The sequence below is a fragment of the Polypterus senegalus genome, chromosome 4, assembly GCF_016835505.1.
Source record: "Polypterus senegalus isolate Bchr_013 chromosome 4, ASM1683550v1, whole genome shotgun sequence".
Taxonomy (NCBI): domain Eukaryota; kingdom Metazoa; phylum Chordata; class Cladistia; order Polypteriformes; family Polypteridae; genus Polypterus; species Polypterus senegalus.
Window position 1 is genome coordinate 24,504,607 of NC_053157.1, and position 26,010 is coordinate 24,530,616.

Below are 26,010 nucleotides of genomic sequence, written 5' to 3' on the forward strand. Positions count from 1 at the left end.
GGGGATAGATGATTCCTTACCAGGCAGGAAAGGTTTAATAATGTGGATGGACAAGCATCCTGGCCAGCTTGGTTGCTAGTGCCTTTTCCAGCCATAAGGCCATAATGGAATGACACAGGGAGACTGCCCCCCAGGGCCATGTATTCCCCCAATACAGTGGCAGCATCCCGCTTGTGGAGCTACCATTTCTACACCCTCAGGGTAACCTGGGAACTGTATTCTTGATGGGTAGCCCTGTTGGGGTACTTAAGCACCGCCAGGCGGAGCTGCTGGAAAGGAATTTTTCTCATTTACTCTTTCAGGACTGATGCCAACTTTTGTCAAAAGGATGAGTTGACAATGGTAATCACCTGTAAACTGTGACAACTGTTACGTTGGACTCTCGCTGCTACAAGGAAAGTTAGATTCATTGGTTTGACCGAGAGGCACACACAACGGCAAAAATGGCACTGACATCTGGCGAGAGATCAAAGTGAATGTGAAAAGCACAATACTCCGTGGATGATGTCTTGCCTGTTATCTCTGAACTGGACTTTGACTTGTCGGACTCAGATTTTGATACAAGTGATCGAAAACTAATGTGAGGTTCCAGCTTTAGTTGATCGGTCCCCAGCTAATTGTGGTACTGACAATGTTCACCAGGGAGGACTGCCACTTAACAATCAGAATGTAATGCACTGCGACTGTCACCGCCGCTGCTGCAGTCCCAGCCATGCAAAGACAGCCTGGCTGCAAGCCTGCCGCTCATTCTTGGCAAACTGTCAGCCACAGCATGCAGCAACAGACGTTTTATGTTGATTTCTGTGTGAAACCATTGTTTTTTTTGGTAAAAAATATTCAGCCCTCAAAGAGTTAAGGAGGTTCTGCCTGACCCCAAACTGCTGCCTGGATGTAATGCTAAGGCAACAGAATTACCGCTTGGTCTAATTAAAAATGAGCCACTCCGCTTCACAGGGAGGAGTAGAGCAGACAAGAAGAGAATAAAGAATACAGTGGATGTGGATGGTAAAGAGCCTGTGAAAAGGAATTTCATAAAAAATAAAACACTTTATTTGAAATCAGGACAGCTCTTTGTGTAGTTGTGTCTGCTGTTGGGGGCTCTGACATGCACCCTGCAGGCCACAGAGCGTAAGTCAATAAGTATCTAAACTTTCACAATAATTTTGTTTGGGTGACTCCATGGCTTTTTCTGCTCACATATAGAAACATGGTGCGTCTGTGGTCACAATGGTAAAACCTTGATCTAGGAGTAAATATGGCTGGTCTGCCCTCCGTTTGCATCAAAGAAGAGTAGAGAGCAGTGATCCAACTTTTATGGGCTTAAGGTGTACTGGGAGCCAAAATCCTTTTTGGTTTGTCAGAATCAAGGTACAGACTTATTCGATGTTGACATTGGCAGTAGACGAGGCCAGGCATCACACTCCTTCTTTGTGCTTTACATTTGTCCATCCGTTTTTTTAACTTCTCAATCCATTCATAAAAACTTAAATGTGTAAAACACTGTCTCAGTATTGTACAAATAAGCACTGTATGAATTTCAGTCACTGTTACACCTTCAGTCCAATGCTTGCTGCTCTTCATTCTCTTTATCCATTTGCAAGCATTATATATTTACCAGTAATGGTGCACTTTACGATAACGTGCAGTGAATACACTCGACTTGAGCATTCATAGTATTCATACTCTTTCTCTGTAAATTTACCATTCGTTTTCTCAGAGGTTGCTGCGCTTGCTGTTTCCTGAGCAGATCTTCTTTTCTCCACCCTAGCAGCCTGCTGCTTCTCTTCTTTCGTCGGCATCTTTTCACGTTAAAACTGATTTTTGTCAGTGTTTGTGTTGCAATTATTTACTACGTTTTCCTTAAATTTTCACTTAAGATGGCATTTCAGTCTTCAATCTGCCTCAAGAATGATTTAAGATATGCAAAGGTAGGGGAAGTGACAGCGAAGATGGTAGGGATGAGAACGGTGATTGTATGCATGGGCCGCACGGCCGCCCTGCTGCACGCTTTTGAGAGTTGATTCTACAATAAAATAAAATAAAAATAAAAAGAGGAATAACCTTGGAGGTCAATCTCCACTCCAAAAACAAATAGTAGATGTCATTTAGTAAATGTGTACCAAATTTCAGGTCAATAGGTCAAACGGTTTGCGAGCTACAGGTGATTTAAAATCCTGGACAGACAAATGAACAGCCATGGTTGGGAATTATATAAAAATATACACAGTGCTTGGTATTTTACAGTACTTGTTGTGATGAGTGACTGTTCATCATCTTTATAATTTACTAGCTGTGTAAGCCCGTGCTGTAAAAAGCCTGGGGCAGAAACCATGGATTCTGGCACTTCAATCAATCAATCACATCGGTTGTGCATTGCTGGCAAAGCAAGGTTCTCTTTCCTCAGCCGTTTCATTTTGCCGACATGCTCAACTCCGTTGTCTATCAGCGGCTTAGTGAGTTTCTCTCTCCTCGGAGGTTTCAATTTCTTTGAGCTTCATGCTGCAGCTTCGCACTTCCAGGCCGGAGAGGCAGACACACACAATTCCACTCATAGATGTTTATATATAAAATGGGTTGACACACATGCACATGGGTGACAGCTAAAGGGCTTAAATAAATGTAATTACATGCCAGAGCAGGGGATGGCAGTGTTCTCTAACCCTTTGTCTCTTTACTCTGCAGACCACCCAAAGGAAATCCCGCTTGAGTCTAAGGCTATCACTTTTGGTTCCGCCCATTCTGACTCACTTCCTCCTGTCTGCCTGTATAACTGCCGTATTCATTGTACTACTCAGTTCTGTTTTGGACTCCAGTCTGTAAAGATGTGTTTTTTTCCTCATCTGCTATTTCCAAGTATACAGGGTGGCCACCCAAATGCTTTTTTCTATCTGTGGTGTTCTCTTTATCTCCACAGGGTAAAAACTGTCCTCGAGTCTACTGGTGCAAATGCCTGTTATCCTGTACCATGTTCCAGAAGGGAAAATCTTTAACTCTTTTAGGACTCATTGTTTTTGTTTCTTTTCTCCCAGGACTAAATATTTTTCCAAAAACTCACTTTTTTACAAAAAGAACACATCAACTCAACAAAAAATATTTATTTTAGACAAATGTTACTGTCTTGCACGTTATATGAGCCTACATACTATGATTTCACATACCAATCACATGCATGTTACACAGCAAAATCCTGCAAAGTATGATATCGCTCAAGGCAGCCAATTGCATACGTTGCCACATTGCACTGCTTACAATATGTGCTGCACTGGTGCCTCCTTTTCAATTGCCTGTTACTGCACACAACAGTCAGGTTTGTATTTTTTGTCCTCATATGTTGCAGGGAAGTGACGATCAGTCAGCCTGTCTGGCACTGCTCTTTGTGATGGCTTTCCGCCCACACGAAAGCCGTATTGTCACCACTTTCATCTTCAGCCTGTCTGGCTTTAACTGTGAAGGCATGTGTCTCTTGTGCCCCAAGCTCCAATTCCACTGCTCTGTAGCCCCATGAACAATTCTGGTGATGTATAGAAATTGTCCATGTACACAACATGACCCAAATGTTCATAGCCCTGAAGCAGGTCCAGCACAACCTGACTTGTCAAGGGACAGTTCTCTCTCTTTGAAAGGAATACTTTCCTGTATATGTAATTACTTTCAGGCAGAAACCAGTGTTTGCTTCTGCCAGTACAAAATCCTTTATGCCATACTTTGTGGGCTTGTCTGGCATATATTGGGGGAAAAAAAGGCGTCCCTTGTATTTTATCATTGATTCATCCACAGACAAATCACAGCCAGGCTGATAAAATTGTTTATATGTTGGCTTCACAATGTGAAGCAGGGGCTGAACTTTATACATGGAGTTATAGCCTGGCTCACCCCTTGGGATTTGCTTCTGGTTATCACAGAAGTGAATAAAACTTTGCAGGAGCCCGTACCTATCACGCAACATAATCTGTCCAAAGCCACCAGGGGACAAAGCACGTTTGGACCAATGCTCCCTGAAGTTATATTGCCAGTCTAGTCCCGTCTCTATTTGTAATGCCTCAAAGCCCTTCATCTTGTCTTTTGCTGTGGGTTTCCACTTTGAAAAATGAGAATGCGGTGCAAGCGCAGCCCGCGATTCAAAAAATTGCTCTGCATACCTGTTTGTCTCGTCTGATAGTAGCTGCCCCAGGAAAAAACAGATTGAAGTAGTCCAGCAGCTGGTAATCTGTTGTGTCAAACAGCAAGCCATGCCATCTTGTGAAGCCCGGTAGCCAATTTGGCTCCCACGGATCAATGTCTGGGTATTCCTGCCACACAAACCTTGCCGTAGATGCATCGGCTGCGTGAATGCACTCAGCTGGCAGCTGATCAGCTGATACCAGTTCCTTACTCTCTTGCTCGATCTTCTGATCACTCTCAACAAAAGCAGATTCTGAAAAATCAAAGTCCGACTCAGCGATAATGTGCAAAACACTGTCTACTGAGTATTTGGTTTTCTGCACTCGCTTCGCTCCCTCATGAGATGTTGATGCCATCTTGTCTTTGTTTACATTTTGTAACTCACGCACACACAAAAAGATTAGATGACGAGTCAATGAGTCTAGCATTCCTCCAAGTAGAGAGGGAATGCCTTTAACGTAACAGTGAGTTTTGTCGCCATTAAAAGCTGATTGTCGCCCTCTATCCATGGATGTCGACTTTTGTCGACATGCGCCCTCAACCGCTCCTGTCGACAAAAGTCGACATCTGCCCTAAAAGAGTTAATCATTCTGTTTGACTTTCTAAGACAACAAATGTTGTATATGTTCTGAAGAGAAGGCAGCTGGGTGTCAGTAATATTCTGTGCCACCTTCACTATCCTCTGCAGTTCTTCTTAATCTGATGTGAGGGCACGCCATACCAGGATGTGATGTAGCCAGTGATGACTCCACTGCACAGCTGTTGAGGTTTGTGAGGGCAGATGTAAGAAATCCAAGTTTTCCTCTGATATCTGAGGAAGTAGAGGTGCGGGTGAGACTAAATGTGTTGTGTTCTCTTCAGCTCATCAGTGATGCTCATTCCAAGAAATGTACGGCAGCTCACTCTTTCAAAAGCATCCCCTCCGATGCAGAGGTCAGTGTGGCCTGCCTTCTACTTTCTGAAGTCTATGGCCAGCTCCTTGGTTTTGCCATTAAGGTTGTGATTGTTGTCCTGGCTCTACTTAGTCGTAAGGTAGACCTCTTCTCTCAGATCTGTCCTATCACTGTTGGTGATCTGGACTATGATGGTGGTGTCATTAACAAATTTACTGATGGATTTGGAATGTCTGGCCACAAAGTCAGAGGTTAACAGGAACTTCAGAAGGGAGCTCAGTACACAACCCTGTGGAGTGCCTGTGTTGAGGGTCAACACAGGGTAGAGTATGTGATGCTGCCAATCTGCTCATGCTAAGGTCTGTTGCTTCAGAATTCTAAAATCCAATTGCAGAGTGTAGCACTGAGTCTTAAAATGAGGATTTGGTGGTTAGCTTTGTTGGTACAACACTGTTAAATGGTGAGCTGAACTCTTTAAACAGAACTCTGGCATAACCGTTTTATTATCTTGTGTCCTAGGGTAAGTCATTTAATTCCTATGTAATTAAAACAATTGCGAAAACTCAAATTTATTGATGCCTTTGATAATTCTGAAGACCACAGAAGGTGATACTCACATGACACTTTTCTTCCATGAGTACTCTGTATAGGCCTTGTGCCAATTATAATGCCAGGCTTCAGAAATACTTTCCCCTGGATGGGTCTCCAGCTGCTCCTTTTCCACAATGTTGTCTGCAACACATTTTTAAAATCACATTGGCCATGTGATGGCCCTGATCTCTGTAACTCACCCAAACTTAAGTTTAATGCCAAGCAGCGTGAGACTATCTCTGTGGCATCTGAACACAAATGCTGGCTTGGTATTTTTTCTACAGCTTGTGCACAGCTTGGTTTTCTCTCTGTTTGACTGTCGGGATTGATACATTCAAAGCAGCAGCCTGTTGCTTCACAGATGAGCTAAGATGTCATTTCTAATTATAATAATAATTTTCCGAAGATGTGCTACTTCATCATCTTAGGGAATCATAATGCAAAAAGTATTGTCTGTAGGATGGCAAAGATCTGAAAATACGCCTACAACAGGACAGTGTGATGGAAACCAATAAGTAAGAATGAATGATTTTATCAGAACTGACTGAGACAAATCTTTATTCATAATAATTCCATTAAATAAATATATAAATATTGGTATCTGATATTTCAGAGTACGAGTTTGAATTGCACTGGTATAGTCCATGCTCTTCATTCTGGCTGTGGTGTAAATCCCTTCCACACCAGTATCACATTGTCTCTACTGTCATTTCTGACGGTGCTTTTTTGCTTTATTGAAAATGCAATTCCACCAGTAGACTCATGCAGACAAACAGAAAGAAACAGATAGAAAGAATCGTCTTCTACAAGGTATAAAAAGTGCTTTAGCCAGTTAAGTACATGTATTGTGCACTTTCACTTGAGGTGTCAGCTTCAGCCGTAAATACTTTGTTTTAAATCCATATTTTATGGATTCTCCAATGCTTTAATCCCCAGAGATGTTCCACATACAAGCTGTCCCATCAGCTGCAGCTGAAAAAATGTGACTCCCACAGGGACTTTGTGCGAGGCTGAGCACTCGACCTTTGTGACCTGAAAAACAGCATGAAACAACAACACATAAGAACAAGACATATCTAAAATATTAATGTGCTCTCCCTTTAATCGTGTCATCTAGGATTAGTCCCTGCTTTGAACCTTATGCTACCAAGATAGACACCAAGTTCAAGATGTGTATGGATAAACACTGTAAATGAAGGGGGAGCTCTATAGGGGCAGTCAGGTGTAAACCCATCCATCCATTGTTCTGTCCATTTATTTTTCGAATTAATTTTCCCAAATTTAGAAAAAATGGCTCCCTAATTTAAGATGGATTAATAGTATTAAACAAAGTATCCAAAAATAATTACCACTAGTTAAAATATACCATGTTTTTAATATGGAAGATCTTTCATACAATTTCTTTTTTTAAATAATCTTGCTTTGTCCTTTACTTCGGAATGCCTGTCCCCCTACACTCAAAGTCGTAACCTTTGATCTCCAAATGGTGGTCTGCTTAAAATTCCAAGAGCCAAACTTAAAAGAATTGGTGAGATGACCTTTTGCTGTTATGCACCTAAAATCTGTAATACTTTACCTATAGAAATTCGACAGGCTGATACAACGGAACATATTTAAAAAAACTACTAAAAATGCATTATTCTAATTTGGCTTTTTCGTCGCTACTTTTCAGTTGTATCCATAATAGACGTAAAATTTTTATATTCTTCAGAGATCTGCAGTTTGTACTATACCTTACTATTCTCTGCTTTTCTGGTTCCTCTGTGGTGGCAATCTGTGCCACCACCACCTGATCAAAGCACCATGCAGCCCCCTGAGATGATGGAATGAAGGAAGATGTCTCAGCTGTCCACGAGACCAACTTCATCAAATCCTATCATGTGAATTCTGAAAACTAAGAGGTTTGACGTAAGATCATTTATGTTTGGTAGAATGCCCAGTGGGGTCTGGGTGGCCTTTTTTTTTCTCCAGCCTAGCTGAAGATTTGTTTGTTTTTCTCTCCTCCCGGCCATCTGACCTTGCCTTGTTTTTTTGTTATTTTTCCTTTAACAAGCTGTCCCCCATAGCTCCACATTAGTTAAACAGGACAAACTTTAAAAATCAATAAAAAAAAATTTAAAAACTGTAATTCTGGCCAAGCAGAAGGTAGGTAGGCTCCAACGTCAAACATTGCCACTGTATCTGATCGTTTTCAGCTCTGACAGGAGAGCGTCCCCCACATGGCCGTGATATCACTGGCAGTCAGCAGCTACCCTCTAAACCACACGTAGCTCTGATCTCTTTCTCAAAAACGTCAAACGTTACTCCTTAACAATCTCTAGATGATAATGTCTGTTGAACAATCAGGTATTGCTAGGTTCAGCAGAGGCAAGGCACGTTCCAACACATGGCAAGAGGTTGAGCGACTTGAATGGAGGCTGGCATGTTAGTGAGGAGGGCCCAGCCCGGCTCCCAACTCCTGACGTCACGCTTCCCCCTCCCCTTGGATTAGCACGAATAAATCGCTGCTGCAAGCAAACTATGATTCTTAGAACGATCAGAGAAGTCGCAAAATCAACCATAATGTTCAAGCAAATTATAGGGAAAAAAAATCGACGCAAATCTGTTAAGCAAGTTCTCTTGTGAAACAGACAGGCAGACAGACAGATGTTGGATTTTGTATATTCAGATATATACAGTATATTGCCTAATCTTAATTGCTCTCTTCTTGTAACTTTCTTTTGTTATCTTGTAAAGCACTTTGAGGTACATTGTTGTACAAAAATTTGCTATATACTGTAAATAATGTTGCTCATGTTGTTGTTTGCACATGGAGTTTCTTGTATAATAAGTACGCTTGATTAGTATACCCAGCACTAGTAGTACTATAGCAGCTCCTAATTAATTTCTCACTGAGAAAATACAATGCACTGTTATGGTTTGCAGAAACAAAATCTCCCATAACCTTTCAGAAATTCTTCACAGCAAAGTAAGAAAAGAATCCCTAATGTGAAGGTAAATAAATTGTGAACTTCTTTTATATTTTTATTCATTTTGTATTTGTCCACTTTTCAGCCGCTTTTGATTATCAGTGTTCATTAAAAAGTATTACAAACTGTAATCAACATATTCAGTTATGAATATCCTGTATATCTAATGCACCAAATGCACAACACTGGCTGAATCACAATCCATGTGGAATTTACATGTTCTCCCCATGTCCTCTTGTATTTTCTTTTCCTACTTTACTTTCCTCCTACATCCTAGCAATGCAAATATTAAAGAAAGTTTTGTCTTTAAAATGGACCACTATTAGCCATATAAAGACTGCACACTTTCACACAAGGTGTCAGCCTCAGCCGTAAATGTTTTGTTTTCCATCCACATTTGCTGAATTTTCTTTTTGCAGGCTGAGCATTTCTGTTTGTCCCTCTGATTCATATGCTATACCTGACCCTAGTAGTGCTATAGCTGCTTTTAATTAAATAAATTTTAATTAATTTAATTTTTAATCAATCACTGAGAAAGCACAATGTGCTTTTTTGACTTGCAGAGACAAAAATCTCCTGTAACGTGTCAGACGTTTTTCACAACAAAGTATAATGAGTAGTTAAATAAGCTATGAAGCATTTTTATTTATTTTTTATATACAACGTCCTTCATAATGTTTGGGACAAAGACACATTTTTCTTTGATTTACCCTTCTGCTCCATAGATTAAAATAACAAACAATTTAGACGTGATTGAAGTGCACATTGCAGACTTTCATTTAACGGTATTTCCATACATTTCTGTCACACTATGTGGAACAACATTTTTTCTACATAGTTCCTCCATTTCAGGGCACTATAATATTTGGGACACAGCAATGGCAGATCTATTAAAGCAGCCATATTTAGTTCTTTGTTGTTTATCCCTTGCATGACTGCTTGAAGTCTGCGATTTACAGACATCACCATGAGCTGAGGATCTTCTCTGGCGATACTATGCCAAGCCTAATGTAGCCATTTACAGCTTCTGCTTGTTTTGGTGGCTCATCCTCTTAAGTTTTCTTTTCAATATAAGAAAGGCCTGCTCATTTGGAGTTAAATCAGGTGATTGGCTTGGCCATTCAAGAATTTTCCATTCATTAGTTTTGACAAACTCCTGTGTTGCCTTAGCAGTATGTTTGGGATCTTTATCTTGTTGTACAAAGAAGTGCTGCCCAATGATTTTGCAGATCAAATGTTTCTGTCCACCTTCTATCCACTGCCGTTAACATTTCTATCATCAATGAAGAGAAGTGAGCCAGAACTGGTGGCAACCATACATGCCAAAGCCATAACATAATATGATGGCAACATTGCAAAGTGCACTGAGTGACAAATACAACTCAAGTTTAAAGGATAAATAAAATAAAAGCGTGTGATAACATTATCAGGAATATGCCTCATATTTGTGCATATCTGGAATGCTTGAACGAGAAGGTGAACTCATCTGTGAAGTTGCAAAGGCTTCTGTTAAATAATTTTGAGGTTATCCCAGTTGTGAACAGGAGTATAAATCTAATGAGGTGGGGTCTTCAATTGAAGTGCTTCTTCGTGTTTGAGTTTAGAAATTTCTTCTTCTTCTTCCAGCTGCTCCAGTTAGGGGTCTCCACAGCAGATCATCTTCTTCCATATCTTCCTGACCTCTCCATCTTGCTCTGTCACACCCATCACCTGCATGTCCTCTCTCACCACATCCATAAACCTTCTCTTAGACCTTCCTCTTTTCATCTTACCTGGCAGCTCTATCCTTAACATCCTTCTCCCAGTATACCCAGCATCTCTCCTGTGCTCATGTCCAAACCAACACAATCTCGCCTCTCTGAGGAAATGGTTTATTAAACAATATTTTAGTAAGAAAATACATGTGTTTGGGATATTGAGAGCATACAATTGGATGATATAATATGTGGAAAATACAACTCAGGTAATGTGAGATTTTTTTACGGATGTTTTTGATTGGATGTTGTTGTCCAGCGTTGGTCACCATAGACTCCTGTTCTTTTAGAAACTTTGTTATCTCAGTTCTACATGAAAGCACTGAAAACTTTTCATAAATCTCTACTCACTACTTGTGGCAAGAAACATAATAAAAATATCATTTTCGGGTGGAGTATTCCTTTAAATTCTGTGACAAGAAAACACAATAACAGCTACTTTTTCACATGTCTAAGCTCAGTCATGTAACACTGGGCAAAATAAGAACCTCGGAATACCAATTTACATTACACTGTAAGTAGAAGAGAACAGAGTTCAATACACACAATGATTAGCCATATCAAAAGTGAAAGCTAAGCTCAAGGTTAGAAGCAAAACAAACCTAGTCTCGCTGAGCCAGACGTACAGTATAATATATATGTCTGGAGACAACCTTGAGTGAACTGGGTGGGAACAATTAGGTGGCTCATTGAGTGTCAAGTTTCTAAACCAATCCTACGTCACATGAAGGCGGAGCTCAAAGTAGGGGCGGTGACTTTGAACTCATCCTGGTTCGGCAGACAGCAAGCATCTGATTACGATAACCTATACAACAGAAACGTCTCCTAAAAAGACACCAATTAAACATATGTGTGTTTTGAGTGTGCACAGAGTACATTGCACATGTTAAAAATAAACATAACTTGTTACAAGGGAAAAACATTCCTGTATACTCAACTAGCAAAATACCTAGTTGAGTAAAGAAGAAAATTAAACCTTTTAATATACCAATAAATATTTGTATATCGGGGAAGGAGTTTTTGGAAGGAGCCCTATGGGTGTAGCCTTTGCAGCGCAGCATTTCGGCAGCTGTTCACTACAAACATTTTTAATTGGTTCTCCCCCGATGTGTATTCTCATTCAGGATCATGTCTGGCCCATTGAGACTAAAACAAACCAGACTCAAACACTTTTCTACAACTTCGGAAAGAAAATGCCTGAGGGAAAATATACCAATAAATATTTGTTAAGGATCTCTTTATATACCACATTGTCATTTCGGCCCTCCAGTTGTAATATGACCAAGCTGTGCGCCGAGCTTACTCTTGAACAAGCAACATACAGTTGGCCATGTGAACAGTAATCTTGTCGGAAATCTCACAGCTTGAATTGCTGCTGTCATAATTGGTTTGCGTTTCATGGTTTGTTTCAATTACGTTACTATTTGCAGGACTTGTGTTGAAGAGACATTCGGCATCTGTCAAGCGTTGTAAGTATACAACCGGTTTCATTGATAACTTCACATCCAGATTTTGAGAGTTTAAACATTCATAAACATCAAAGTGTCCACTACTGAAATTATCACCTGTGAATCTAAGATGTTTAAGAGGCATTGGCGGTTGTCGAAAGGTGTAAAATATTTGGCCATTTCGGTACACTTGAAAGTGACAACCGAACAATTCAACGGCAGCCATCAACTCACATGCAGAACCATCGATAATGAAACCTGTTTAACTTTTGTAAGTAAGCTGTAAGGAATAAGCCTGCCAAATTTCAGCCTTCTACCTACACGGGAAGTTGGAGAATTAGTGATGAGTGAGTGAGTGAGTGAGTGAGTGAGTGAGTGAGTGAGTGAGTCAGTCAGTCAGTCAGTCAGTCAGTCAGTCAGTCAGTCAGTGAGGGCTTTGCCTTTTATTAGTATAGATTAGCATTCAAAGCTATAAAATAAGGGTGGCACATTGGCACAGTGAAAGCGCTGCTGCCTCTCAGTAAGAAGACCTGGGTTCGTTTCCTGGGTTCTCACTACGTGGAGTTTGCATGTTCTCTCCGTGTCTGCGTGGGTTTCCTCCGGGTGCTCTGGTTTTCTCCCACAATGCAAAGACATGCAGGTTAGGTGCATTGGCGATACGAAATTGTCCCTAGTGTGTGTGCCCTGCGGTGGGCTGGCGCCCTGCCCAGGGTTTGTTTCCTGCCTTGCGCCCTGTGTTGGCTGCGATTGACCCTCGTGACCCTGTAGTTAGAATATAGTGGGTTGGATAATGACTGACTGATTGGCTATAAAACACATCGTCAAAAGGTGATGTGTGTGCTCTCTGTTGTTCAGCATTAAGACGATAGTGTAGAAGTGAATGTAAGCTGGATGGAAGTAGATATAAGAACTGGCAGCTATGTTTGTGAAAATATGAACTGCGAAATATGCATTTGAAGTAAACGGTGTGTCACACTCCATCAAAAGAACTGCCGTTAAGAGAGGTGATAACAAAGAGCCGCAGTAGTTGCAGATTTCTTGTACTCAACACACACAAAATAACAAATCTGCCTAACGACACCAGCAGAATAAGAAGGCTGCACAGATTTCTCTTTCTGACTGCACGTCTAAATGAGTAACTAAAAGAAGTTAACATTACTGTCTAATTGAAAATGCAAACATACCATGCCAGAATAGCTGCAGCGTTTTAATGAACAGTATATGGACCACAATGCTTATCATACTCTGTTTGCCGTTATGACATATAGAGATGCAACAGTCAAAATAACAGAAAGATATCATAGCTGACAGAAGCACATGTCAAACACATGTAGTTCTCACTTCTGTTGCTGCACTCATCAAAATGTATAAATTAATCATTACGTTTCAGTTGTGTTGTGCTACTGAGCTCCTGGAGTTGAGCTGTTTATTTTCTCCCAGCGTCATCTTTTTTTCGGTATCTTTTGCTTTCTTTCTGAATCCCCAGTGGTGGTTTAAAATGCACGGACTGGAGAAATCGGGGAAGGAGTTTTTGGAAGGAGCCCTATGGGTGTAGCCTTTGCAGAGCAGCATTTCGCCAGCTGTTCACTACAAACATTTTTAATTGGTTCTCCCCCGATGTGTATTCTCATTCAGGATCATGTCTGGCCCATTGAGACTAAAACAAACCAGACTCAAACACTTTTCTACAACTTCGGAAAGAAAATGCCTGGAAAAGTAACCTTTTCCTCTCTTGCTTTTCAAAAAATTATCCTTAATTGATATAAGTGTCAGTCATCCTTAGACAAAGCAGCTCACCCATAAATAAAATGGCCACTATGATGTCACACGCAATCTTACACTTCTAACAATGTGCGTGATCATAGCAACTAAATTCCAAAATGGCACCTCTAATGATATCATAAACCTGCATTCCAAAAAACTATAAAATGGTAAAATAAAAATGAAGGATAATGATTTAAACATGACACATGCTGCTCTTTTAAAAATATTTTCATCATAAAATAAATCACTATATTATATCATCTTACCTTTTATCTCGGCCTTTCTTGTAAGTGAATGAAAATCCCACCTCACAATTTGATTTTTTGGAAGTCCATGTCCTGTCACAATCTCTTTACTGCATGCTAGCCATAGTAAAGAGCAAATCTTTTAAAAGAAAAGAAAGTTGTGAAGAAGTCAGTACTGATCTCATCTACTGTACGTCTCAAAACCCAGACCCAGAATTTCTATCAGCTTTATTTACAGTACTGTACAGTATTGCATATTACAGTAAATGGCAACAGCTGAAGATGCTACAGGCAGTTTTGACCAAGAGAGGTGAAACTTGAAAATAATATTGATAACCGTAATATTGCATAACATAAAATAATATAATTACGGGTGGCACGGTGGTAGCAGTGCTGCCTGGCAGTAAGGAGACAAGGGTTCAAGTGCCAAATTCTCCCTATGAGGAGATTGCATGCTCTCTCAGTGTCTGCGTGAATTTCCTGCAGGTGCTTTGGTTTTCCCTCACAGTCCAAAGACATGCAGGTTAGGTGGATTGGAGATACTAACTTGGTCCTTGTGTCTGTATGTGTATGTGTGCGTGCATGCATAAGTGTTTGTCCTGTGATGGGCTGGCGCACTGTCCAGGGTTTGTTCCTGACTTGCACCTAATGCTAGCTGGGACAGGCTTCTGCAACCATGTTTAGGACTAACAAGGTTAGAAAAATATAATTTCAGTTGAGTGAAACAGGCAAAATTCTTTTCACATAAAACTGACACAAACATTTGTTTTGTAGGTGAAAAACTCCAAAGAATTTTTTGGGGTTTTAAAGACTTGTTCTGAAGGAAAACAAGGAATACTGCTTCCTAAAGCCTCGTCCACTTTTTTCTGCAGCTGCCTCCAATTCAAATTATGCATTTTTAAATATGATATCTTGCATATTCTCCCAAAAACATTAAACTAAAACATCCCATTGTGCACATTACTATTATTTTAAAGAGACACTTGCAATTTAAGGATCGGCACAACTCATTACTTGCTCTGGGAGTTAACTGAGTGAACACCTGTATTGCAGGGGATAAATAGAGCGAAAGTACAAAAGGAGAAAGGTCAGATTTGGAGATGAGGATGACTTGCAATCAGCCCAGATCCAGAGGCAGTGGGAAGTTTCCTTGGACACAATGAAGTGTTGAACCTGTGATGGGGAATCAGTGTATGTTGTAGTTGTGGCAATTATTCTGTGACTACATGTGTAACTGCTCCAAAACATACAATATTAAACTTTACTTACTGTGATATCGTTAAGTACACCATCAAGAATAACATTTTTCATTAATACATTTTCCACACATTGATGCTAACAGCACATCATCCATCCATCCATTATCCAACCCGCTATATCCAAACTACAGGGTCACAGGGGTCTGCTGGAGCCAATCATAGGGCGCAAGGCGGGAAACAAACCCTGGGTAGGGTGCCATCCCACCTCAGGGCTCACACACACCAAGCACAATTTAGGATCGGCAATGAACCTAACCTGCATGTCTTTGGACTGTGGTAGGAAACCGGAGAACCCGGAGGAAACCCACGCAGACATGGGGAGAACGTGCAAACTCCACGCAGGGAGGACCCGGGAAGCAAACCCAGGTCTCCTAACTGCAAGGCAGCAGCGCTACCCACTGTGCCACCGTACCGCCCTAGCACATCATCATGTTGTAAATTACTAGAGTAGTTTGTAGATAGTGACTTAAGCATGTTCCTATACATAAGGTGATGTGCCTGATGATGATCTTGCTATACGCAATCACGACATAACCAGCTGATCAAGGAAACATGATCCCAAAAAAAGAATATGGCAACCATTTTATATGACATGCAAAATACCTGTGATTTGGTCTCGGCAGATCGAAGACAGCTCCCATTGTTTGTGTCCCATACACGTACAACTCCATCTGTCATCCCTCCACCAACAGCTACTATTTCAGACTGCCATGGGCACCAGTCCATTGCCTAATGAAACCAGAATCACATAACAGTTTAAACAATTAGTGGCGCCAGCAACGTCTTTTATGATAATGAGAAGTAAGAAAAGGTAAAAAAAAAAAAAAAAGTTTTGTAACTGGACAGACGAAATTAACAATTCAGGCAGATCACAAAAGGAAAGAAAAAAAAAAACAAAGCAAAACAGAACACGGTCCCCTAATCAGATAATGAACAATCAATCACATGTCACCAGAATCAATGAGTTCACCAAGGCATGGAGTTGGCTGGTGTCAGAAATTCTGCCTGGATATATATGGTGGCATTATCTGAAAGTCAATCAACTTATGCTTTATTGACAAAGGTGAAAAAGCCTTTCTCAGATGTCCGACCAGGATAATTCATTTCTGGTGACTGGGAAGATAAAATATGGAAGACTAAAGCTGATGTCACCTTAGGCAGCTTTTTTTTGTAGAGCATGTCGGATCTGCTGATCACAGTTGCTGATCTTATTGCTTGTCAAATTACACAACTGCAATTCACAGCTCATGAAAGCTCAGCTTCCTCTGAAAGACAATAGCGTGTTGCCTGACAGAGACTGCACTGTAGGAAAGGTTAACAGCTGAAGCGAGTTCTGAAGTAATCTCTGACATTTAATTCTTTTTTTCTATTCTGTTCTGGTACGTAAAGTATGAGGTATAAGCAGACACGCTTCCCTCGTTCAATATGTAAATAAAGTGAATTTAATGTGAGTAATTAACTTGCAACTTAGAAAGAATCTGCTTTCAATATACTTTATGCCCTCTATTAAGCAAGTGTTTCAAGTAATTTAGTAATACAGTAAAACATTGGATTGCGAGTACCTTAGTTTACGAGTGTTTTGCAAGACGAGCTAAATTTTTTAATAAATTTTAACTTGATAAACGAGTCAGGTCTTGCAATACGAGTAGTCGGTATACGATTTGTCGCTGAGCGTCACGTGATCACAACTGAGCCGATGGTTCTTCTCTCTCTCTCAACACAGGATTGTGGGTAATCATCTCCCATGCTCGGTCTCATCCGGCGTGCCTCACTCATATAGTCAACATAGGTACAAGCATATCATTTTTATTATAGCATTGTGACCATGTGTGTGTGCTGTAACGTGCAAGTCCCTGTATAGCACCGCTAAACGCGAGGCTGAGTCTCAGTACTTTAGCAAAACCAGCTTTTTTCAGAATGAAACAGGAACAGCACGGTTATTTATTGTAGCAGAATCTACCACTCTTCTACATGCAGTAATATTATGCCTTTGCATGTATAATGTTGCTTGCATCACCCATTGACAGCCGCGATCTTTTCGGACTCACTTTTACGGCAAATTGCTATCGCGCTGGGAGCCTGCGGTTACTTAGGGACACTCTTCCGCGTGTTGTCCAATTGGGGGGGAATCCCGAAAGAGTTTAGAAACCTTACAGTGCTTAAAGCATTTTTTAATTTTGTGTCCAAGTGTAGCGACTCTTTAGGCAAAAGCAACTGTCATTGGATAGGTTCCTTGTTAAAGTCGCAAAAAAAGAAAAAGATTCCAGTGAGCCAACAGACAGCAGTGATTCCGTTAGTTAGAGTGAAAGTCGTCCTACACAATAACTCTCCTCCTTCTCCTCCATCTCTCATCTCCCTCACACCAGCCACGATTCTTTTTAAAGGTAACGTGCAGGTTAATTTGTTTTACATATTTTTACTTTATATTTTGTTCTAACCATTTTTATATGAATATTTTTGGGTTGTTGAATGAATCATCTGAGTTTCCATTATTTCTTATGGGGAAATATACGAGTGCTTTGGATTACAAGCATGTTTCTGGAATGAATTATGTTCACAAACCGAGGCACCAATGTACCTCTACACTGAGTACAATATGGACACTTGTACAGTGAACAATCACGGTGTACTACTTTTGACATATCTTAGATGATTGTAATATTTATTTAAGATCTAATTTAGGGATGAAAAAACAAACTTGACAGCCTTCCTTAACATCGACCTGCACCTGTAATAAAGGCTTTCTTACAAAATGACATTTATATTAACAAAATATTGGTTTATTGATGACTCTAACCTGGCCTGAAAGTGAGGTTGTGTGGACATGTGTATCCTGAAGCAGATAGATAGATAGATAGATAGATAGATAGATAGATAGATAGATAGATACTTTATTAATAGACTAGCGTTTTGTCCTGAAATGGTTTCTTGGTTTCTAGCTTCTGTTCCATGCTTCGGGGGTACACTCTGTGCCTAGAACCCTAAACTGCATAAAGCATCTTGGACAATTAAAAGACTGAATGATGTGTAAGATTGATTAGTGACTCTCAATTAATCTGACATTACTGACGTGTGTCTGATTGTGTTCTGTGATAGACTGGTGTCTTGTCCAGGGTTGGTTTCTGCCTGGTGTTCTATTCCGCTGGAATAGGCTCTGTCCCCATATTCCTGAATTAGATAAAGAGTCTTTGTTAGAGGACAGATAGAAGTCATGGGTGGATTTAACTATGGAAGAAAAACACCAAACAAAACACTAAACATGTCTCTTAAGTCCGTGGGAAAAGGTCTTGAAGTTGCTATGAAGCCTACTTACTCCTAGAAGGGGTAGCTCACCTGCGTTTCCCTCATCTCCAACTAAGACTTTACCTGTTTTTGGTTTTACCATAAGTAATGGCCACCCTACCTTCCTTCTAGACAACTTGTTGTTATTACCAGGCTCCACACACTTATATTCTACAGGGTGAGGCAGAAAGGACAAACGTCTTTGAAATGGCTAGAACTCACCACTAGGTGGAGTGACAGATGTGCGGTAGGTGACGTTAGGTTCACGAAGTCTTAGCATTTTTTTATTTTCTTTTTAGTTGAAGCCATGGAGCCGTGGACGATAGAACACCGCGTTTTTGCGTACGACTGTTTTGTCAAGAACAACCAATCTATTACCGCAGTTCACCATGAGTTTCGTTGCCATTTCAATATCCACAGAAATAAAGCTGTTCCCGCTCGTAACACTATCCTACGCTGGGTTAAAGCACTTCGTACACGAGGTACACTAATGAAGAAAAGACCGCCGGGGGCTACGCAAATGGCACGTACCCCTGAAAATGTGGAAAGCGTACGACTAGCTCTGCTGCGCAGTCCAAGTTGATCTGCTCGGAAGCATTCTTTTGAACTTGGCCTCAGTAATCGTTCAGTAAGGCGTATTTTGCATTTAGACCTGCATTTCCATCCCTACAAATTGCCAAACGCTATTTCAATATGAACTCAAATCTTTCAATAAATTTCTTTGTAAGAAAAAATTAAACAATTTTGTGATTTTGTAAAAAACGTCCGTCCTTTCTGCCTCACCCTGTATTATGTAGTCAAAGTTTCAACATGAACACCCAAGCTATTTAATTCATTAGAGAATGGTGCCTTCTAGTGGCCACTTGCTGTATCACAGTATCAGGCAGGTGAAAAGGATATCATAAATTCTTTCAGTGTCTAGAGATTTCCTGCTCTGCTTCAAACTGTAAAGGGTCAAGGTAGTTGGTGCAGGAAACTTCTCACCCATGGTACACCCAAGCAAAGGATCTGATAACATCTCTCCACCAAAGATGCTATCATGAGACCTCCAAACCAACATTTAAGACAAAGTTCCATAGTTGAATAACAAAATAAAACAAAACAAAACACATCTACCACTCCACCTTTCTCTTTGCACCATTATAGCTAAGCTCTAATTTTGTTGCTTTACCTCCTACAGTACCTTTACAGCCGTGGGGTGGACCATTGACTGCAAGGGGCAGCAGCGAAATGTTGTGTTTGGGTTGTTGGGCCAGATATTCAGAATGCCATCACTGGATCCACTTGCAAGCCGGCAGCCATCAGGTGACCACTTGAGGCCAGAAATATTTTTGGTGTGACGCAGAGAGCCTATGTGGTGATGAGCCATTCTTACATCATAGTGATGGATGAATCCTAAACGTGAGCCACTGTGAAAAAAGAGTCATTTTATTAAGGGTTATCATAACATAAACCACAGAGGTGTTTACAAAGTCCAGCTGAGTGGTGCAGAGTTGTAAATGCTGCTCAAAGTGAATAACACTATAAATAAGGTGGACTGAGATAGGGAATATTAAAAATGCAGTTAATAAATGCATTGTCAATAGAATGTAGTATATTAAATAGCCCACTTCTGAACCAATTTTAGCTATCCGTAAGGTGGAAACATGAACAGTAATAACGTTTCATGAAAACAAACTATTTGACCCAAGAGAACTCAACATTTCCTTTTCACCTATCAACAGCAGAATTGAGCTGAGACTGGAACATTTTTAACATACTGTACTCAACTTACTGGATCCTAAACAGCTGACAAAAAGACATTTTTATACCAGCCCCCTACAGCATATTACTCAGTACATTAAGTGTTGCCTTAACCAATAAAGGACATGAAACCCGGGGTCTGGACAACTTTTTAATGCCGTAGTTTACATTTACTTATTTGGCTTACAACATTTGAGATACAATTGATTACGTCTGTTTTGTTTTTCCAATTCACCAGAAGCAGGTGAAGTGACTTGCTCATGGTCACATGGTGTCAGCAGTGGGATTTAAACCCAAAACATCAAGGTTTGAGTTCCAAAATCTTAACCACTGGTGTGGTCTTTGTCCTAAATATTCTGACTTACTAGTTTGGATTTATGTACTTTCCATGTATGAGTGTAAGTCAATAATTATCCACCCTTTAGTGATAATTGTGTTTGGGTTCACACATGCTCTCATCCTGTAAACCTAAACCTGTATGGCTGTACAGCTTTCCCCATACACATGTGGAAAGATGGAGTGTCATACCACATATGCCACAACACTCTTACACCAATTGCTTCCATCACTATAGTGATGTCTCCTTGATTCTAAAGAATTGTAACTTTCAGCATCCTCTCTATTAATTCTGCTGTGTGCTTTGCCATATGAAAATAATCATTGACATAAAACAACTCCCATGTAAATCCATCATACCACTATTACAAACAGCAAATGATTCAGAATAGACTAGTGATGAGTAAAACAGGCAAGTTTCGATTTGCATAATGGTGTTTTTTTTTTGGTTTGGGATGGGGGGGGAGGGGGTTACCCAATGACCCAATGATATCACAAGCTGCAACTACCAGATGTCACATGACTCCAAATCTCAAAATAAAAGTACCCATGCTAGACAAAATAGGAACAACAAAAATAAGAAGTTAATAATAACAACAAAAACAAAAATTTCAAATCCAAATAAATTATGCAAATGACAATTCCGAAAGATTCCCAGAAGTAAAAAACCTCAACTTTGTAAGAAGTCCACTAAAATGTATTTAACCCTGAAAAAATCAGTAAATGATTTGCAGATTGTAACACCTGTATTTCTTGTTTTCATCGGCAGATGGAAAACAATGTTCAGTTAGCTCGCTTGGCAACTGAGAACAATTTTTACTTTGTGCCCTCGATTGGTTATGGTGGGGGGAATGGAATGCTTTCAATTCGTCAAAAATTTCGATCTTTGGCTTTCGACAGATCTTGAAATTTTAGGGTACCTGATACCGAAAACATTGATATCTCGATGATGGTAAGTGTCTGTCTGTGTTGTAGCGAGTTCCTCCAAACGTAAACTGAGGATCCCAGCACACACGAGAACCTCCTACTCTTAGTAAGAGACTCAATATATCAGGTTCGGAAAACTTAACCTTAATGAGATCAGCTTTAATGGAGGTGGCCTTTATGAACGGCAAAATAACCACCAGATTAATTAAGTAAATTAAACAAGCAAGAGTATCTATATATATATATAAAAGTCAATGTGTGTATGTATGTATGTTCCAGCATCACTTCCGAACGATTTTCATGAAACTCGGTACACATGTTTCTCATTGGTCGACTAAAAATACTGTAGGGTGAAATCAGCCCTAACCCAACCCCTTCTGGGTAGTCTGGGGGGGGGTGATCTTGCGGTATTCTATGCATGTTATCATCTAGTTGACACTCGGAAAGACCACCAGAGGGCGAACTGGAGGTGACTGCCAGCATTCTTTATGTTTGAGCACCACCAATTAAATAGAGTTGGCCGGTTCAACTGGATGATATCATACATACAAGACCGCAAAACAAGCACATTAGTGACTTTTCATTGTTTGTCAATTTATTTTTATTTTTAAAGTTGTTTTTTTTTTATTATATTTTTCTCAAACAGTAAAAAAAAAACACTTTATTTTCCTCCCGGGAAACGCTGGGTATTTCAGCTAATATATTATGAAAACCCAAACATCCATCCATCCATCCATTTTCAAACCCGCTGAATCCAAACACAGGGTCACGGGGGTCTGCTGGAGCCAATCCCAGCCAACACAGGGCACAAGGCAGGAACCAATCCTGGGCAGGGTGCCAACCCACCGCAGGACACACACAAACACACCCACACACCAAGCACACACTAGGGCCAATTTAGAATCACCAATCCACCTAACCTGCATGTCTTTGGATTGTGGGAGGAAACCGGAGCGCCCGGAGGAAACCCACGCAGACACGGGAGAACATGCAAACTCCACGCAGGGAGGACCCGGAAGCGAACCCAGGTCTCCTAACTGCGAGGCAGCAGCGCTACCACTGCGCCACCGTGCCACCCGAAAACCCAAACAGAACTATGAAAATATTCCCTTTTAGACAATCCTACAAAAAAAAAAATTGAACAAATAAAGAGATACTAATTATTATGACCCCATCCCTGAACCCCCCTTTTAAATGCACTACCCAGAAAATTGAAATGAGACATATCAAAAAAAGAACCATGACTACTTACAGACAGCACAAGAATATTCACAGCCCATACATATATATGCATATACAGTAAATGCAAATATAAATCAAACATACACCTCATACGCATTCCCCATCCCTTTTAGTTTTGGATCCAACCCGGCTGCGTATTTTGCTGTTAAATCCAGCGCACTGGTCAAATATACCAGCGTCACATTTGTCCTCTACAGATAAAAAAGGAGCGTTCTCACTGGCTTAGAGACAAGTCTTATCTTAGATACTGGAATCCGCTTCACCTGGGTGTAATGGCGATAGCGTCCTTCAATGGAAGACACAAGCATCACAAATAAAAGGCAGTGTCATGCCCATTGATGTCCTTCCCTGGTCAGCCAGCACTCGTTCTTGTGTTCGCCCAAACCAATCTAAATAGGGAGCGTTTTGTGCCTTACGTATCCCTCCCTTTCTTTTTTTTTTTTATCTTTCTTTATTAATTTTATTGCATACAAAAGTTTTTACAAAAAGAAAAATTGAGTTAAGGACAGATCGATCCCCCACCCCTGAGAGAGAGAGCAAGCCAAACGGCGTGAAATTTAAGGCTTGTAAACATACCTACCTACGTATCCCTCCCTTTCTAATCATCTTTCCCAACTCCTACTCCTCTCCTTTTTCAAAATGTGCACCTCCTTGTCTTTTTTCAGTCGGTACCTCCTCTTACGACACTCACCAGCACATTTATACAAGGACCCTCAGGCTTGTTTGGCCCCCTGATTCCCTTAAAGAGATATCCTTAAAATACTTAATCCCTAGGACAGACAGTTAGGTCCATAAATATCTGGACAGAGACAATTTTTTTCTAATTTTGGTTCTGTACATCACCACAATGAATTTTAAATGAAATAACTCAGATGCAGTTGAAGTGCAGACTTTCAGCTTTAATTCAGTGGGTTGAACAAAATGATTGCATAAAAATGTGAGGCAACTAAAGCATTTTTTAACACAATCTCTTCATTTCAAGGGCTCAAAAGTAATTGGACAATTGACTCAAAGGCTATTTCATGGGCAGGTGTGGTCAAGTCCGTCGTTATGTCTTATCAATTAAGCAGATAAAAGGCCTGGAGTTGATTTGAGGTGTGGTGCTTGCATGTGGAAGATTTGCTGTGAACAGACAACATGCGGTCAAAGGAGCTCTCCATGCAGGTGAAAGAAGCCATCCTTAAGCTGCGAAAACAGAAAAAACCCATCCGAGAAATTGCTACAATATCACGAGTGGCAAAATCTACAGTTTGGTACATCCTGAGAAAGAAAGCAAGCACTGGTGAACTCAGCAACGCAAAAGACCTGGACATCCGTGGAAGACAACAGTGGTGGAGGATCACAGAATCATTTCCATGGTGAAGAGAAACCCCTTCACAACAGCCAACAAGTGAACAACACTCTCCAGGGCTTGGTAGGCGTATCGATATCCAAGTCTAACATAAAGAGAAGACTGCATGAAAGTAAATACAGAGGGTGCACTGCAAGGTGCAAGCCACTCATAAGCCTCAAGAATAGAAAGGCTAGATTGGACTTTGCTAAAGAACATCTGAAAAAGCCAGCACAGTTCTGGAAAAACATTCTTTGGACAAATGAAACCAAGATCAACCTCTACCAGAATGATGGCAAGAAAAAAGTATGGAGAAGGTGTGGAACAGCTCATTATCCAAAGCATACCCCATCACCTGTAAAACATGGTGGAGGCAGTGTGATGGCTGCCAGTGGCACTGGGACACTAGTGTTTATTGATGATGTGACACAGGACAGAAGCAGCCGAATGAATTCTGAGGTGTTCAGAGACATACTGTGTGCTCAAATCCAGCTAAATGCAGTCAAATTGATTGGGCGGCGTTTCATTATACAGATGGACAATGACCCAAAACATACAGCCAAAGCAACCAAGTGTTAGAAATGAACATTTTATTTCCAGTTATTTAATTTGTCCAATTACTTCTGAGCCCCTGAAATAAAGGGATTGTGTTAAAAAAATGCTTTAGTTGCCTCACATTTTTATGCAATCCTTTTGTTCAACCCGCTGAATTAAAGCTGAAAGTCTGCACTTCAACTGCATCTGAGTTGTTTCATTTAAAATTCATTGTGCTAATGTACAGAACCAAAATTAGAAAAAGGTTGTCTCTTTCCAAATATTTATGGACCCAACTGTATATTCAAGGGAACAAGGGGCAGAAACAAAGCACATAAAATATGTAGCAACCATTACAGTGTGTCACAGTTTCTTGGGGACGGTCTAGAGCTAAAACGGTTGCACAGGAAAATACCAAACTCAAAACTTAAGTCTGTTACGAGGTGACGATGTGCTGATTAGTTTTCGAGCCAAATCATGCAGGACAATGAGGCACTCTGGAGGAACCCTCAAATTCTGTAATTCTGAAATTAATTATGAATTCTTCTTGTCAATTTTTATCATATTTACTTATTTTATGATCAAAAAGATCAGCATCAGAGTTGTAGATAATTACTGAAATGTTACAGAATACTTCAGGTAACTTAGTTCCTAGGGCTCAAAGCCTTTTGATGCTCATGTCTGAATTTTTGATGCTCTGCTATAAGGAGAAGAGATGCCTGAAGTGTATGAGTCCAAGTTTATCTTGCAGACGTTGCTGCCATCTACTGGTACAAATAATCCACATGTGTCAGCATTAAAAACAGCTTCCTCTTTCTACACCTTTATATCGATTTGTGTTGACACTTGCCTTGAAAGAGTTAAGGTAAAACAGAGTGTTTGGTAATCGTCTCAACTTTGTTTAGATAAAGAAAATAAAATACCCTTTTTAGTGAAAGGAAAACTAATTTGTCTATCAATTTAGTAATTACTGTATCGGTTTATTTAGCTATTTCATTTTGTTTGACAACATTCTATCGTTTAAGTTTTAGAACCCTGCAACATTTTCCAATTCTTTTTCAAACCATCATGAAATAAACTTTGCTGTTTGGTATTTAAATCCAGGTGCATCATTTTATTTTTGCATTTAATGGAGTAAACATTCTTGACAAAAAGAAGAGAACACCCACCTGCTAAGGATGTGGTTATTCCAGCTTAATGCCCCAACAACAGACGTGTGTCCACACATGTTTCGAAGTCTTTTCCTTGTTTCGATATCCCATAGCTGCAATAATGGAAAAAAGATGCATTTTTGGAAAAACGTCATGAGAAAATCATAATTAGGTGTTATCTCTAAAATTCATAGCACCTTACAAAGTGAACACCAGTATACTTATATTCTGAAGTGTTAGCCTTTCAAGGTCAGTCAGTCATTATCCAACCCGCTATATCCTAACACAGGGTCACGGGGGTCTGCAGGAGCCAATCCCAGCCAACATAGGGTACAAGGCAGGAACAAATCCCTGGGTATGGCGCCAGCCCATTGCAGGACA

The 26,010-nt window shown here is 40.3% G+C and overlaps 1 protein-coding gene across 1 annotated transcript in view; it reads right to left on the reverse strand.

Moving 5' to 3' along the window:
• Positions 1–6,261: 6,261 nt before the first annotated feature.
• The window catches only part of LOC120527193 (cell division cycle protein 20 homolog B-like), a 95,508-nt gene continuing 75,759 nt past the window's right edge, over positions 6,262–26,010 (reverse strand). Inside the window, exons 8-12 of the mRNA XM_039750349.1 lie at positions 25,648–25,742; positions 19,550–19,775; positions 15,688–15,813; positions 13,847–13,964; positions 6,262–6,677 (exon numbers count right to left, since the gene is read on the reverse strand). Coding sequence (XP_039606283.1) covers positions 6,571–6,677; positions 13,847–13,964; positions 15,688–15,813; positions 19,550–19,775; positions 25,648–25,742 — 672 coding nt within the window. The 3' untranslated portion in view covers positions 6,262–6,570. The remainder of the gene's footprint in view (positions 6,678–13,846; positions 13,965–15,687; positions 15,814–19,549; positions 19,776–25,647; positions 25,743–26,010) is intronic.